Raw genomic sequence first — 17,043 nt, 5'->3', positions numbered from 1 at the left:
TTTTTAATATCTTTCAGCATCAGAGAGAGGGCAGTATTCATTACTCCTGCTTTACATGTAGAAAGAGCCCAGCTTGATCCTTAAGTCTTAAATACAAGAATTTTATAGTAGGAAAGATGACAAAAAAGCAAAGAAATGAGATGTGGCAAACAAGTATGTGGGAGGTTCATGAAATTATTGAAGTAGGGGTACTATACTGTTTACTGCTGGGGTGTTTGTTTAATTAATTAAAGCCAGTCCCCTGGGGAGTGAAGGTTACCCTCATGTTCTGAAAGGAATGGTGTGTGCTGCTCCTTTAAGATTTAAGGGGTCTGTAGTGTTTCAAAACCCATCTGGAAGATTAAACCCCACTCAAGCTGTTCCCTTTCCCCTGATCCTTCTGATGAAAGAGAAACACTAGGAGAGATTATAAATTGGAACAACAATTTACTGGGGCTCTCCAGGGATGGCACAGGACACTCCCACTGCAGCTCTCCCGGAGCAGCAGGGCTCTCTCTTGCTGCCCAGCAGCCAACTGGTTCTCATGCTGGTCCCACACTGTTCAGAGTGAGCCAGTAAAAATGGCAAAATTTCAGTTTCTGGCCCTGTCTGTCTTGCCAAAACCACACCACCAGCAATGATGTGGGTAGTATTGAACAGACAGTGCTAGAAGATTCTCCCCCTTTTTTCTGTAGCCAGGACAGGGTTTGACAAAAAGGAAGTCACGTAGGAAGACCTACCAGGGGTAAGGATTCTGTTTGAGATATACCGTTCCATAAAGGAAAGAGAGAATGTTTAATATTTGCCAAAGCAAAGCATTCATTCATGTCTTCTTTTATATTTTGGTGACACTTGGAACATTGAGGGATTTTCTTTTCTATAGTAGATGGTTCTCTGGATTCAGGAGCCAATGGGTCATTCTGCCACTGCTCCTGAGAGACAGTTTAGGCTTAGTTTGGTCAAGAAAACTGTAACAATCTTGTTGTAATGGGAGTTATAGCACTTTTGGCAGTTATTGATGGGAAGATAGCAATCCCAGTGAAACAGCTGAAAGAATTTTCAAGGGAGAGCTCAGGAGAGACCAAGGAAATCATGCTGCCTGCTCCTGTTGAGACCTGGACACCAAGAATACTGAATTTATAAAATTCAAAGATAGGTTACAGAAACCAGAGAGGAAGAAAAAACCAGCAATTACTGAGATTCTCCCTATCTGAGAAAAAGACAAGAAGACTGAAGAAGTGGACTAATGGCCATGAGAAGTGAGAAATCAGTAAGCAATAGAAGATGGAATATTAATTAATGAAGAGAACTGCATAACCTATAAGCCAATGAACAACAATTCTTTGTTTGCTAAAATGTATAAACAGTTAAATGTGATAACTGATGTATGTGTTCTGTGAAGTGATTCCCACGTACCCCAACTTTGAATAATGTCAACTTTCTTACCTAAAAACCTGGTGAGAGAATTTATTTTGTTGGTTTTAGGGAAAATATTCGTGCTGTCATGGTCTAAACCAGCAACTGAGCCCGACAAAATCACTCACTCATTCCCCCACCAGTGGAACGAGGGAGAGAACCAGAAGTTAGAAAACTCATGGCTTGAAATAGAGACGGTTTAATGGAGAAAGCATAAGCCACATATTTAAGCAAAGCAAGGAATTAATTTGCTACTTCCCGTGGGCACATAGGTTACACTCAGGAAAGCAGGGCTCCATGACAGGTAACAGTGGCTCACGAAGACAAATGTCATAGCTCCAAATGTTCCTGCCTTCTTTCTTTTTCCCCTTCCACTTTATATACTGCGTGTAATGTCACGTGGAATGGAGCATCCCTATGGTCTCTAGGGGTCACCTGTCTCAGCTGTGTCTCATCCCAAATTCCTGTGCACCTCACTAAGCCAGTATGACAGTGCAAGAAGCAGAAAAGACTCTGCATAAGCCCTGCTTAGCAATGACAAAAACATCTCCGTATTATCAACACTGTGTTCAGCATATATCCGAAACAAACCCCCATACAAGCCACTCTGAAGAAAATTGAGCTAAATAGGACCAAAATCAGTGTGTATGCCCAGCAGGAGTACTCTCTTTCTACTTTCTTCTTAAATACAATGTAGGAAAGAATGCTACACCAATTCACCAGTTCTCTTTACCAGAGGTTCTCTTAGTTTAAGTGCTGTCCATGTTTCATTGGCCCAAAGTAAACTACTGTCCTCAGTATGACACACTATAGGCCTTTGCAGAAAACCATCTTTTTTTGTTGTTCAGGGGTTGTTTGAATTCAGCTGTAGCCCCAGTCTGCCTCAGGTCTATAGATGGCCTCAGCTCACATCACTGCAGAAGTACATGAGTTGGGATCTAGAGCTGTTAGGAAATGTGTCAAAAACAAAGTTAAATTAGAGACAGACAACAATCATGGTTGGGCAAAAGTGTGTTATTGGCCAGTTAATGAAGGATAACAAATCAGGATAAGCAGATGATGCATCTGCTGTTTGACAGACACAGACAGGACAGAAAAGAAAGAGCAGAGGACAGAAATGAAAGAGTGGGAGCATAGCTAAGTGAGACAAAGGCAAACTCCTGTGTGTGGGATGCATGGACCTAACTCCATGCAGCTGACAGGCTGCAGGTCAGCTGGATTAGAAACAGCTTTGCAGGAAATGACCTGATGTTTTTAGCGAGAAAAAGGATCTGTGATTCTATGTTTTGGTCAAAAAACAAGAATAGTCCTGAGTGTCATTTGCTCTACAAGGACTACCTGAGGCCAATGAGAAATGTAATTTGTAGCACAAAGGTCATTTATGGTCAGCTCATTCCCACCGCCCAACCAGGGGTCATCTCAGGTCAAACTCAAAGACAATAATTTATACAAGTCTCGTAAGGTCAGTCACAATCCCTATTTTTTGCCTAGCATCTGAAGTCTAGTCAGCCCAGTGAATTTCACTGGGGTAGTCTGAGGTCCACCTGATTATCAATTCAACATAAAAATATCCCACATATTTTCTCCGGGGTCATCTAATGTGAATCTGATATTCAAAGAGTCAACAAGGGGATCATTTGAAATTAACAAAGTCCTTGTGTGGTGCACAGAAGTCAGTTGAAGTGAAGCTGAGATCCATTCAGATCACTAGAGGTAATTCCAGGCGTTTGCAACCTGAGGCCAATTGACATCAATATGAGAGCCACTTACCTATTTGGAGGTGTTGTAATCTGATTAGTGAGAGATGAGTTTGCTCAAATTAAGGTGCAAACTAGACCAAATGCTGTTTTAACAACACTGACTTTGTAGTAATAAATGAATGGGGAAAGAGCAAAGGGGAGAGAGAAGGAGGGGGATAGTGCGAGCAGAATAGTCACCACTTGTGGATCCAGCAGTGCCCCATCTTCACCCTCAGTTTCTCAGTGGTGGAGCAGGGGACCCAGTTTGGTCTTCTGCTGGTACATTCTGTGGAGAAAGGGATGCTGGGTCTGCCAAGGATTGTCAAATCTATTCACTATTTACACATTTTAGCAAACAAATTAATCCTTATTGACAGCAAGCTGCACAGTTCTCATATTAAATAGTATTCTATCTTCTAGTGATAAAATTATTCCCTTGTTTCTTATGCTAATTTTATGTTTCTTATGCTCAGTCTTCTTCTTTCTCTTCTCTTGAGTCAGTGGGTTTCTTGGGTTGGTGGTCTATGAGCTGGTGGTTGCAGATTCCCCTACAGGAATTACCTTTCATCCAGCTGAAGTTGATTCAGCACAGTTGCTGAGTTGGCTTTATTATTTCTTCCTTATCTTGGGAGTTCTGACAAATGTCTTGTGACCTGTTAATTCTGTATTTTTTTGTATCCACTGTCATTGATTAATCCTTATTCTCAAGCTTTGTTGACCTCCCCCTAGGACCTAACACCTTTATACAACTCAAGTTCCAGGATCCATAGAGGCATATTTGGGGAGCTTTGTTGATACTTGCAGATGGCATCTGTCCCATAACCTGTCCCAAATACGATCTTTGCTTGATCACTGACATGATCAGGTATGAGCATTTGCTTTTTTTCACACAGTCTGTCACTGTGATGAAAATTTGTCTAGATGCATTAATCAGGATGTGCTACTGCCAGGCCTGGAAGTAGCACCTTTCTGTCACAAATTCCTTCTTTCTGAGGCCTTAACAGTGTTTGAGATAGGTAGCTGTGCTCTTTAACTTCCAAGAGCAGGTCTCTCAGGCAAATTATCAGCCCCATTTCCACCTAAGAGGTCATTGGAAATCAACTTGTAGCACAGTTAGAGGCTCTGAATATCATTTGAGATGAACATGAGATCTGAGTAACTGCTTGGGGTCACTAAAGGTTAAATGAGAATCAATTCACTGACCTATAATCACTTCTCAGGAAGGTTGTTTGAGATCAACTTGTGGGCTAAATACCTTCTGTAGGGTCATCTGAGGTGAACCTGAGGGGTCAGTTATAAATAGGGGTTATCAATAGAGCTTGTCTGGCACCATCATGAGACACGGGTGTACAAAAGGTGTTGTTTGAGGTCAGCTAGGCTCTTGTTTGGAGCCTAGGATCATGTGAGGTCAACCTGACATATAGAGATCTTGAAAGACTTGACATACACTTGGCCTCCAAAGAGGTCCTTTAAAGTCACCACTCTTTTTTGGAGGAAGTCTGTTTGGTGTCTAATTAAGCAGTCAGGATTTATTTGAGGTCAGCCAGAGAGCCTGTTAGGGTTCATGTGAGGTGCATGCAGCCTTTGCTCAGTGCCCAGAAGTCTTTCAAAGTAAACCTCAGATCCAATTAATTGTTTGGTTTGTCATTTGACATCAACCAGCCCCTCATTTGGTGCCAATAGATCAATCACAGTACTTGACTCCTGTCTGAGGTCATCTGAGTTTGATTGAAGGTGCAACTCTTACTGCAGGGTCGTCTAAGATCAATTCTCACAGTCATGGCAGAGGTCAATCCAAGTAAACATGAGTTTAAATAACTTATGGGAGCTATTGTATGGTCCAGTTGGCTTCATTGTTGAGCCCCAAGGCTCAAATGGTGACCTCATTTGAGGTCAAGATGCTGGCAAATTAGATGAAGGAGCTCACCTTGGGACAATATGACTGTTAGTGATTTGCTTGGGGTCATCTAACGTCAATGCCTGGGGTCAGCTTTACAATAATAATTTGCCTGGGATCCTCGTTTTCATTCAACAAGTTATTTGGAGTCCAGTTCAGAGCAAATTAGCCTGTAGATGAGTCATCTGATATCAACCTTAATTCCAATTAGCTATACCAAATAATCATTGAGGGTCAGCCTGGGCTCCTTTAATGCACAGAGGTCAACTGAAGTTAATCCAGACCTCATTTCCTTACAGTCACTTGAGGCCAGCCTTATATTCATTGAGTAGAACAAGAAGAATATGTGGCCATTCCTAGCTGACCACATATTGGACTCTCTGACCACCCTGGACTCTCCTGCTCTCCTTGATCAGTTGCCGACCTGACTGTATCCTGCTCAGACGTTTTCAGGTGGCATATTAACACTTCAAATGTCATAGCAGGGGTCATCTGAGGAGAACCGTTTATTTTTCATCATCAGGTGAGATACCTGTTGAATCCAGGCCATCCTGAGTACACTGTCTAAATGTGTTTTAGTGCACGTTACTGCCCATGCTCCAGACCACAGAAGCAAGATGACATTGGCAGTATCTCTGTGGGACTAGAGTTCTATCAGGAAAAACAGCAGAGGGGCTCAAAACCCAGAGAATACTCTCTGTGCCTCCCTTCCTCTTCCTCATCTCTCTCTTCTTTGTCATCTCCTCCTCTCTTCTGCCAGCCATGCATAGGCTGGGCTACCTGCAAAGTGTCAAACCTAAATCTTACTATTTTCAATGGCAACCTGTGAAATGGAAGGTTTTAGCCATTTACCTAAATCTTTCACACAAAGAACTCCACCAGACTTCCTTTAGGGAACAAAGTTACTTCTTTCCTGCAGAGCTTTTCTCTGATTTTTCTTCTTGAACCTTAAGCACTTTATCAAGACTGGATATTAACATCTAAATGTTAAAAAAAGGGTATTTTAAAACAATGGTTTCTTTTCTGCTCTGCAAACAGAACCAATGCTGTGGAGGGAAATGGACAGAGCACTGCAACTGTTCACACACTCTTCAATACCAAAGAGGAAAATAGGTTTTGCCTAGTTTTAGTTTTAAATTCTTCTTCCCCAAGAGTAGTTACCATGAATTGGAAGATCAAACTGTCTTCTAGGACAGTAAAGGAAAGCTGTAAAGCATAACAGGTCTTGCAAATGATCTAGCAATAAGGTAAGCACTGACTGCTCTGGTGTGACCACAGCTGATGAGAAGGCACAGGTCAATCCAGACAGGTTTTTCTTTATCTCTGGGAACAATTTTGCAGCAAAAAGTGACTGGCATCAGTGTCCTAAGAATGGAAAACTGATATAAAAGGTAGCAGATTTGATAATTGAGTGCTATTCATTTATGTCAGCTCCTTGTTTACACTGGAGGCAATACAGGCTTTTCATATCAGAGAACTAAAATTATACTAAAAAATAATATTGTCATATTAAAACAATAATTATTTTTCTAAAACTTGCGTCAGTGATTTGATTTACCAAGTTTTCTAAGAATTTAGTACACATCTCAACTAATAAAAAATAAATCCAGTGTTTACTAAACAACTAATAATTAAATTATCTACTTTATTCTTTTGTAAGAATTAGATTTTGACTTATGAGGCAGGTGTAGAAGTATTCTTTCTGTAAGTATATTGACTACAAGAATAAAAACTAATGCTACTACAGAATTAAAACAAAAGAGGAACTGGAAACCATGAGATAAATACAGAATAGATGTTCATCACTTTGAGATTAAAAAAAAAAAAAAACTGCATTATTCTCTGCATGTTACTTTCACCTGTTTCGCTTAGTGCTCGGAAACATTATTTCATTTTATACCTATCAAGAACAGAAACATTATGAAAATGTTCTTTTTTTCTTTAGAAATAATATGAAATAGACTGACAAAAACCACAACAAATACAAATTCATTTCAGAAAATACATGTGTAATAGCCCTTTTGGTTTTATTGCACTAACAATAAATGAATAACTCCAAATACATCACAACTATGAATAAAAGAATAGAAAAAAAATTCTTCCTGAGTATGAGGTTTTCAATTTCTGTGTATTTTTCATATGTTGAAGAAACATCCCCAATGCAGTAGATGCCAAAAAAATATTTTGCTGTGGATAATCCCAACTGAATTGCTAAGTAAGTTTCTTTTAAGCTCCTATTAAAAAGTGAGCTTATAAATACTCTGGTGGATTTATTGTTTTGGTTTGTTCTTCCAAAACTTTACTCCCTGACTTATTTGAACAAAATAAAGAGGGCTTTTTTGTTATCCTGAACCCACCAGAATTATAAAAGAAATCCCTGTATGTGCTTTTCAGCATGAACAAATATTGAAACTAATAATCAGAAACCCCTATGGTTTGGTTTGACACACAATTTCTCTTCCCCTCTAGTTGTCAAGCACTTGGAGAAAGAACCTGACTTCCACATCTTTCATTTCACATGAACCCCAGTTTTAGTGTGAGTGGGGCTTACTGCTGTCTCCATTAAAGGCTGCTGGTTTTGGTTTTTTTATGTGTTCAGTAGACATGTGCTTCAATCCAAGACCAGTATTTAGAAAACAAAAGACAATTTAAAGAATGTACAGAATTTTTAGTAAGAAAGACACTAAGATCTCAAATATTTTTTTATTATTATTTTCAATATAATTTATTACTGAACTGTGAAAAGGGAGGGAAGCAAGGTCTTTAATAAAATACTTAAATTTACATTTTAGTGAAATGTGAATCAGCACTCCCAAAAATGCAGAAAGAAATGTGAGGCATAATTTATCAGCCAGCAGAATTACTGGACTTTTTCAGCTTAGTGTCTCCACAGATGGAAAAATTAGTGCAAGGATAAAAATATACACTGGAACAATTTGAAATGCTTCTTTTTCTTGTTTCATCCACTTAATATTTCACACTGAACAAAAATATCTGGAAAATTAAATAAACTACATTTAAACACAGAATAGTATCTTGCAAGGATCCCCAATTTCATACTGTAATGTAGTATTTACCTTGGCAGATACTGACAAGAAGAAATAAGAATAATCTACACTGAGCTACCTTTACATCGTAAGAATTCTCACAAGTGTTGCTATGAATCCAGGAGCTACATACTCTTGCAGACAACAGGAGCATTGTCAAGAAAAGATAATCTCAAGAATGATTTGTGTATACCTTCAAAACTTGAAAGGAAATGAAAGGTGCTCCGGCCCAGCCTGGTCTAGAAATAATTTCATTTGCATATTATCTACATATTCTGAATTTATGGCAACATTTGAGGAAAACACTATCAGGACAGGAATTACATTGCCTTTGACTTTAAAGACATATTTATGTGTCAATTAAATTAACTGAATTTAAAGGCATACAAATAGTTAGAGACCCTTGGGTGGAAGATCTTTCTTTAAAGTATATATTTATTCATGTAAGAATGCATGTCCCTAAAGCCAGATTTTAAAATGATAACTACAAGAAGCAGAATTTTTACTTTACAGGCACATGGACCAAAGTTCACCTTCAGTCTGCAGAGATGCAATCTACCTACCTCTTTCACAGACAAGCTAAGTTTTCTGGTATACTGACTTCCTTCCAAAAAAAATAGAGACCTAAAGGAAGCTATGTGTTTTGCAAAATGAGACGTGTAATCGGGGGGGGGGGGGGGGGGGGGGGGGAGGTCTATCAAATTATGTTAAAAAGAAAAAAACCTAACTGGAACCTCTTCTGAATATGCTCAGAAACTGAAGACATCTCAGCTAAACATTGTTAGATGATTACTTCAATGACTTCCAGTGATTTTACAGTGCTGATTACTTCAACATCAATATCATAATCAATACAAAAACTGGGAACATATAACTTCCAAATCCTATGTATACACAGACACTTACTAAATATACAAAATAAATCACCGATCATAATAAAAAGCCCCCTTACACCTTAAAATTTACTGTCAGCTGTAGTGGAAATATGATTTTTTTTTTTTAATTAAAGTACAAATTTTTCTAATGACTGACATTTCAACATTAGGTTTTTTTACTCAACACCAAAGTTGCTTCAATAGTGTGACCTGCATTAGAACACCAGTTGTGTTAGAAATACTTCTGCTGAAAACTTCTTTTCAGTTTTTACTCTACAAAAAATCATATTGCACAGATTGATTTTGTTGTTTTCTGAACTTCAGCTGTAATCAGAGGACATCAACAGAAACAAATATGGATACTGCCTAACATAATTGTACCACTGTTAGACAGCAGTCCTACATCCAGCCTGACATTGACAACAAGTTAAATACAAAATGGAACACAGTATCATTTGTGACTTCTAAAATCTTTCTCCCAATTGTAACTTTAAAACATTCAGAAGCTAAAATATTATGAAGACAGGCAAGTCCTGAAAATAAAAATGGCATTCATATGTTTGTATTAATATCCAGAATAATAGAATATCCAACTTCATCGACTCAAAATGAAAAAAATCAACATCTGTAGGTCCAATATCTGCCACTTTATTGAGCAACTTTTTCTTGATATGTGAAAAGAATTGAAGACAAAGCTGCTACAAAATTTTTCAGTCTATCATGACTAATTTTAAACCAAAAATTCATTACTCATATATTCATGGTTTGTCTCTGCATCAAAGTCAGTAATAAAGAGAAAGCAATATTTCTGCAATTTTCTGGAGAGCCTTTTATGCTCAAGAAAAGTGAGCTTGGGGCTGAGTGGCTCTGAATGAAAATTAACGATTTGCATGTGTACACATTCATTTTTTTACTAAAGAGCAGAAAAAACAAAAATTATTACCACTGGGAAATAAAGTTGTCACATCATTTTCCTAAGAAAGTGCAATTGGAACCATGATCCACATTATTTTTCAAAAAGGCACTGACAGGACAGTTCATCCAGGCAAGGAGTGACCTGCTCCTGGTAGTTCATTAATCTTTGCAAGAAAGGCCAGCACAAGAGCATGGAAGGGAAGTAAAAAAAGCTAATTTTTTTCATTCTTTGTCTGTAGGATCAAGCCAGGGCAGACAGATTCTGCACTCAGTCACCTGTATTTTGTGACAAATTCTTGGCAGTGGTAAGGGACAGGTATCGAAGCATAAAAAGGCATGTGCTCTCTGCTTCACAGCTGTGAGTCATACTCAGAAGGCTCATCTGTATCATCAGGTTCTTTGGTGCTTGTTTCCATTTCTATTCCGAAGGCTGGACCAGCAGTTTCCAATCTGTAGTCACTTCTTCTCAAATCTATGGCAAGAAAACAAATTCAATAATGCAGCCAAATAAATGTTTGAAAAGCACAAACATCTTGAGCAGTGTTCAACCCAATAACTGATGGCAGTTTTATGTTTCCAGGAAGAAGAAAATCTGGAGCAAGGTAAATAAGAACCAGGGGGTTGAGAGCCCTGGGGAAATCAGTGGTGTGAACCCATATGAATGAACCTTCCCTGACTGTATTAATTCAGCTGATTTTCCCCTCTATTATCTCCAATAGTCACAGACAAAAATAATCAAACCAGTAACACTGCAGTTTCTGTTTCAGAATCAAACAGCAATTATTACTCCATGTAGGCAATGAAGGGAAGAAGCTTTCTGTACAGTAAAATAATCAGTGACTGAAAATTCATCCAGAAAGCAATCTATTTTGGCTTTCAGTCTTTAAAATCTGACATACATCAAACAGAAGCACATCCTACCAAATATAAAGTGAACAACAGGAAATCCAATTAAGCATAAGTAGGGGCTGCAGCAGGGCCAGAAAAGTATCAACTAATTTTTCCGTATCTAATGCATTGCAAATTTTCTATTGTTACTCTTTCTTATTCTAAAAATTATTGCAGATGTTATCTGTAGTGGAAAATGGGCTCCCACTTACCAAAGAAAGGGAAACAATTCAACAGGGAGAAGCTTTCACGCTGAATGCCAATATCAAGTTGATGAGCTCCCACTCTTACATGGACATTAGGCAAAAAAGCAGTATTCTCATATCTGCCTGTGCACAGGAAGACTGTGCCTACCAGAGTCCTTCAGCTCAACAGAATTTCAGTCCTTGTCTTTATAGTACATCAAGGCCTTTTATAAAGTTATATAGATTAAAAATTATTCTTTATTTTGCATACCAGGAAGTTTCAGCTTTCTGCAGCAAGAATTACAACGGTGCTTTTCAATGAAGTTTCTTATTGCACCTTCTCCTAAGTTTGCTGGTCCAAATACCATCTTTCCAGATCTGAAAGAAATATTCTTTAAAAATCAATAAATCTAAAATGAAGCACTTATAGGGGAGGGAGATGATGCCATGTTTTAATTTTTTTAATCAGTTAGCTCTTTTTACCAAGACAATCAAATGTTAATACACATTACAAGTTTCTTAGATACGAGACGAGAAAACGGTCAGTTCCAGTAAAGTATTACCCTACATATTTCCCACACTACTTTCCTTTTCCTCTAGAGGCAGACAGGACAGACCTATCAGTCCCTACTAAAACACTCAAAGGAAATCTGGGCACAATGACATTTTGATGACGTTGCCATAATCTGTGTGATTCCACTGCAGCCACCACCCATTCTCACTAAGCACATAGTTTGGTTCCTGTTTTGATGGTGGGCATGTGAGAACAAAACAGAGCTAACAAGGACTTATTTTCTCTTCAATTAAAACCAGAAAGGCAAAGTCTAGCAAAAACCTAGTCACAAAAACATAAAGCATAGAAAAAAGGGAAAAAAAATCCCCAAAACCCACAGTTGTGCCACTGACAAGCAAGGTTTTAAAATGTATTGTCTTCATCCTGTGCTCATTTCCATGTGTCTGTTCTCTGACCAATTCATCAATGCTTCTAGGGGATCTATTTGTGGAAGTGTTATGTATATTCTGAAAGAAACTGCCACAATTGCGAACAGAAACCACCTATATCCACACACATATTAAAAGTACCACATAATTACAATAGATTCTTAAGGCAGTTGGGAAGCTATACTGTATTTTAGTATAGCTGCACCTTTTCTCTCAAGAATTTGACAGTCTAGGCACTAAGGAACACAGCACACAAGAAACACTTCCAAAGAAACTTTACAAATGCTGCTGTTTTATTTTAATACAGTTTTATTTTAATACAGAGTGGAAACAATACATTTTAAAATCTGAAATCAATTAAAGCTCTGAAAAGCTATAGAAAAATATTTCATTTCACTCAAATCTATCTGTAATTCAAAACTATATTCTCTCTAAGGAAAACAGTGTTCAAACATGAAACTTCTCCCTTTCACACAAGACAACAGCAATGATTAGCCAAAATGACTATACAAAATTTAGTATTCTTCTAATTTCTTGCAGACCCTGGAGATTATGTGTCTCCTGGATCTGCTAAAAGATTCATCTAATCATCTTTTAATGCAAATTAATACATCAAACAAGGGAATTATCAGTCAAGGGTCATATATGCACTTTGAATAACATGATGCAATATAGCCATTTCTATCCTTCAGAATCTGGAATCTGGTGAAATGCCATAGAAATAGAATGTACCTAAGCATTTGCTTGAGCAGGTGCAGGAATTTAGGAAGACTTTGCTAATTTCAAGGCCACACCACCACTCTGATACTTTTTCTGATCTATTACTCTGTGCAACGTGAAGCAAGTAAGACAGAATGTCACTTTCTCACACTGCTTTGAAATGAAAATATATACTCTCTGTAATATATATGAAGTAACCTTTCCTCTCTACCCACTACTATTCAAGAAGAATACTGCATTTAAATCCGGAAAGCTATTTCAAGGAATCGGTGGATAAATTGGAAATTATCATCAGCCTAGAAGCCATAGCACATAAAGATTAGGGGGTAGTTTAACATGAAAAGAAGATTGAAGGAGAAGAATATTGAAATTTTTGTCACTGTATTGTCAGTAGGCAGCACCAGACAGAAACATTTTAATTAAAAAAGTTTAGGCAGTGATAATATCAAATTATTGGAAACAGATGCTGTGTGAATGTATCAGTTCTTTTCAGTTTGAATATCATTACACTCTTTGCCTCATCTCTAAATCTAGACTCAGTATCCCTTAAAAAGTTACCCTCATTAATTTTGTTGTGGCCTTGCCAAGTAGTACATGTTACAAAAAGCACACTGAGTATTGCTTTTGAGGCAATTCGTCTCAATGTTTGGGCAGGACAGAAGTCTGCAAGGACTGTGTTAAAACCCTGCTGCTGTGCCTCAGTTACATCTATTTAAAGGAAATCTTCTTGTGAATGTCATACCTGCATCATTTTATCATTTCATACATTCTATGCAGTGCATGTGGCCAGATCTTATATTGATTTGCATCAGGTCAGGATCTGTCTGGGATGTCTCAGCATTAGGCATACTTTCCAAACAGATATATCTGTCTTGATCTGGGCAGAAAACCAAGACATAAAGCACTGTTACCGACCTGGAGCTCACACTTTGCACTGCAAAGTCCTTTCCAAAACACAATGTGGAATACATGCAATAAAATATTTACATGACACATGACAGGATAGTGACATGAGCCAATAAATTGATTGAGTTAAAAAAGCAAAATATAAATAATTTAACTATAAATAAAGCTAAAATTTCAATCAGCTCCATCAGTCAGGTGCCATCAATTTTATTCTAGGTTTCCAAGAGAACATGAGCTCAAAGTATCTTTTGAGACAGGTTTTGATCTTATGTAAGTATCTTACCTACAAAAGAAAACTTAAAACACATCTTGCCTCTATCAGAAATGTTTCTTCTGTGAGCAAATGAAGGTTAGAGCAAAGACAGTGCTTTTACATTGTAATTCCTATTACTCTTTTAGAAAGTATTTCTTAGAATTGGGTATCTGCTTACAGAAAACACCACAGTTTCACTGCTTTATTCCTGTAGAGCTCTAAATCAAACAATATAGTTTCACTAGTTGCTGTTCTGAAGATTTCCCTAAATATAAGAAAATCAAGATGTGTTTGATTAATTAATGAACACATGTTCTCTAACTAGGACTAACTCTTTTGCAGGTGATAAACAAAAAAAGGTTCTAAAAATAAGAACTGTATGATCAAATTTTATTAATGAATTTTTTAAAATTATATAATAGAAAAAACAATAGAGAATAATTAATAAAAATAAACTTCATGGTAATAATGTAGAGAAATATAATCCTTATTTGAAAGAGGATAGGTTGAATTGCCTTGTGAACTACTTCAGCCAGTGCCTCTACTGTTTACAGCAATAACTGTTACTGTTTATGTGACTGCTGATATAAAAAAATCTAGTCAAACAGTAGCAAATCAGAATTTCATACATCTGCAGTAACACCTTAAAATTATTTGCTAAAATCCAGAGAACAGCTACATGATTGACCTCTCTGCATCTCCAACTTGAGCTATGTGCTTCTGTCATGAACCTATGGCCTATTGAGGACAAAGACTTTGTCATTAAGAGGCACTGAGGATATCTTTGCTCTCATTTCTGTGCTGTTTCCAAAATAAATATTATATGTACAATACACCTACAGTCATAATTAAATATTATGGCAGTTGTTTATTACTTAACTTTTTGAAACATTACTTATGGTCCCAGAACTAAGAATTTGATTACAAAATTAACTTGGATTTCCAAGTTGTAGGCATGTCATCTGATATTTCTACAGTTAATTGCCCTTTTTATTACATTAGACTATTTACATTTACATCTTCCTACCTTCCAAACCTGAGACTTATGAGCTGAGCAGGGGGCAGTTAAGATGAACACCTGACAGGGGAGGCACAGGGATGTTAGGGCAGATCTGGAGAGGTGTGTGGGTTCAGGAAGAATAGGAGAGCTGTAGGAGAGCAGCCATCAACACCACTGCTTCTGCTCTTACTACAGGACACATCACTGAAGAGCAAAGTCACAGAATGGGAGAGAAGCCATGGGTCTGATTCTGAAATTTGTTTCACAAAGGCAGACTGCTATTCCTGGGTGTCTAGTCTATCCAGTTTTTGTAAGTTTCTACACATTTTACCATTTTCATATCACAACTCTGCAATCATTCCTGCAGGTGAAAACTTACAGGACATGTTTAAGAGCCAGGGCCCTCTCTTCATCCTCTTAAGCCTTTGTGGCCCTGTATACTACATGAAAAAGTCAGGGAAACTGGACATTTGTACCCTTTGTACAAAACTGTTAAGAGATTGCTCCCAGCACAGCAACACAGACTCTCCCACCTTTCAAACACCTCTACCACATGCTGAGACCTGGGACACTTAAAGTCCTGCAAAGCACAGGAGAAGATGTAATCTTTCCACTGGCACCATACTGTCATTTAACCTGAGCACCATGTGAAAAAAAAAATTAAAACCTGCCCAACAAAATGTAGAAAACTATTCATGGCTGGCACAATCTCTGAAATTAATGATAATTTCAACTGAAAGAAACCTACTTTTTGTCTTCGGGTTTAATCACAGATGGATCTGTAAGGTTTTCCCCAACACCTACAACAAATAAACATTGTGTGTGTTTCAGAGGAAGGCAGTCATGATTTCATAATCTGGCACTTAACAAAAGATGTAATTAACCATTTTCTTGGTACCTCATAAAGTACCATAGTTAAAGTGGTCATGAGCTAGAATGAAAATGCTGTGAGTATAAAAATCTGTAAAGTCCTTTCAATTTAGTCCTTATTACAGTTCTGACTTCAGCTGCTTTGAAGTTAATTTATATTAGATGGAAAGTGTATGCAAATGCAATAAACAGTATATTGAAGCTCAACTAACTAAAATGTGACCGACCAAAATATTGTTATTTTACTTGGAGTAAAGGTACTAATCAGATATGGTTCTTACCAATATCAACAGAGCTACTTTTAGACATACATTCTCTTCAAGGTAAAAAACAAAAGAAGCCACAACTTCATGATGTGCAAATATTTGGATCTGTTATTCCTTTTTCTGTTTGGGTGGCCAAGGAAGCATATTAAAGAAATAATTTCATTATGATACCAGAATGCTGATACTTACATTGCAGTTTTCACCAAACTGATCAAAGGATACTACCTTTACAAAAATTGTCTTTTCTTATATCTGACAAAATCACTGTGCTTTTACACCAATGAAAAATCTATGGTCATATGACCATGTGATATGCAAATATATGTATTTCAACACGGTAAATTTATGTCCTGCAACAAAATACAGATTCTGGAGAAAGCAGAATGTGACTGAAATACCCCCAGACCATTTCAGTTGATGTAAATTAGGCAAAATGTGTATGTGTGTGTATGTATATGTGTGTGTGTGTGTGTGTGTGTTATATATATATACACACACACACATATATATATACATATATGTGTGTGTGTGTGTGTATATGTGGAGATAGCCCAGGTATTAAATAGTAAATTTTCATCGAGATTCATCCTAGCAGAACTCCAAGGGGAGCAGCCCTTGCACTTTTCCACAGCTCCAGATTAGAGAATTAAACAAGAGCCAAAACTAGAGCTGATCTCAGTTTGTTTAAGATGAAAACTGAGATTTACATAGATGTTTATATTCTCCATTTTGAGCCAACACAGTTGCTCTGGAACTGTGAGAGTTATGTGATAAACCTGAGCAAATTTCATACAAATTCTCATAGGCTATGGCAAAGACACACTTATTCCTTCTGTATCACTTTTCCTTTCATGTACAGCTAAAGCCAATCAAGGCAAGGATGGAATTATAGGCTTATTTTGCATAGCAAGTATGTCTTTTTTGTAACTTACAGCTTCTGGATGCTGTAAAATATAAATATGTTAAGTCTCTGGTTACCCCTAGACTTTTCCCTTAACAGAATTTAAAAGCTATAGTGTTTATAGTGTTTGATGGGTGATATTCATCTGAATGTTGTCAACTGTTTTATCTCCTCAAAACATGCCATCTTCCCACTTACATATGTACAAATAAAATGATCACATGCTCTTTGAAGGAGTCACTGG

At 37.4% G+C, this 17,043-nt stretch overlaps 1 protein-coding gene across 1 annotated transcript in view; it reads right to left on the bottom strand.

Moving 5' to 3' along the window:
* Positions 1-10,218: 10,218 nt before the first annotated feature.
* Positions 10,219-17,043, bottom strand: part of TRPM6 (transient receptor potential cation channel subfamily M member 6) — a 67,413-nt gene continuing 60,588 nt past the window's right edge. The window contains exons 34-36 of the mRNA XM_062513864.1: positions 15,511-15,562; positions 11,213-11,319; positions 10,219-10,340 (exon numbers count right to left, since the gene is read on the bottom strand). Of these exons, the coding sequence (XP_062369848.1) occupies positions 10,219-10,340; positions 11,213-11,319; positions 15,511-15,562 (281 nt within the window). The remainder of the gene's footprint in view (positions 10,341-11,212; positions 11,320-15,510; positions 15,563-17,043) is intronic.

Source organism: Cinclus cinclus, chromosome Z (genome assembly GCF_963662255.1).
Source record: "Cinclus cinclus chromosome Z, bCinCin1.1, whole genome shotgun sequence".
Lineage (NCBI taxonomy): Eukaryota > Metazoa > Chordata > Aves > Passeriformes > Cinclidae > Cinclus > Cinclus cinclus.
This window is presented reverse-complemented; position numbering and strand designations above follow the sequence as displayed.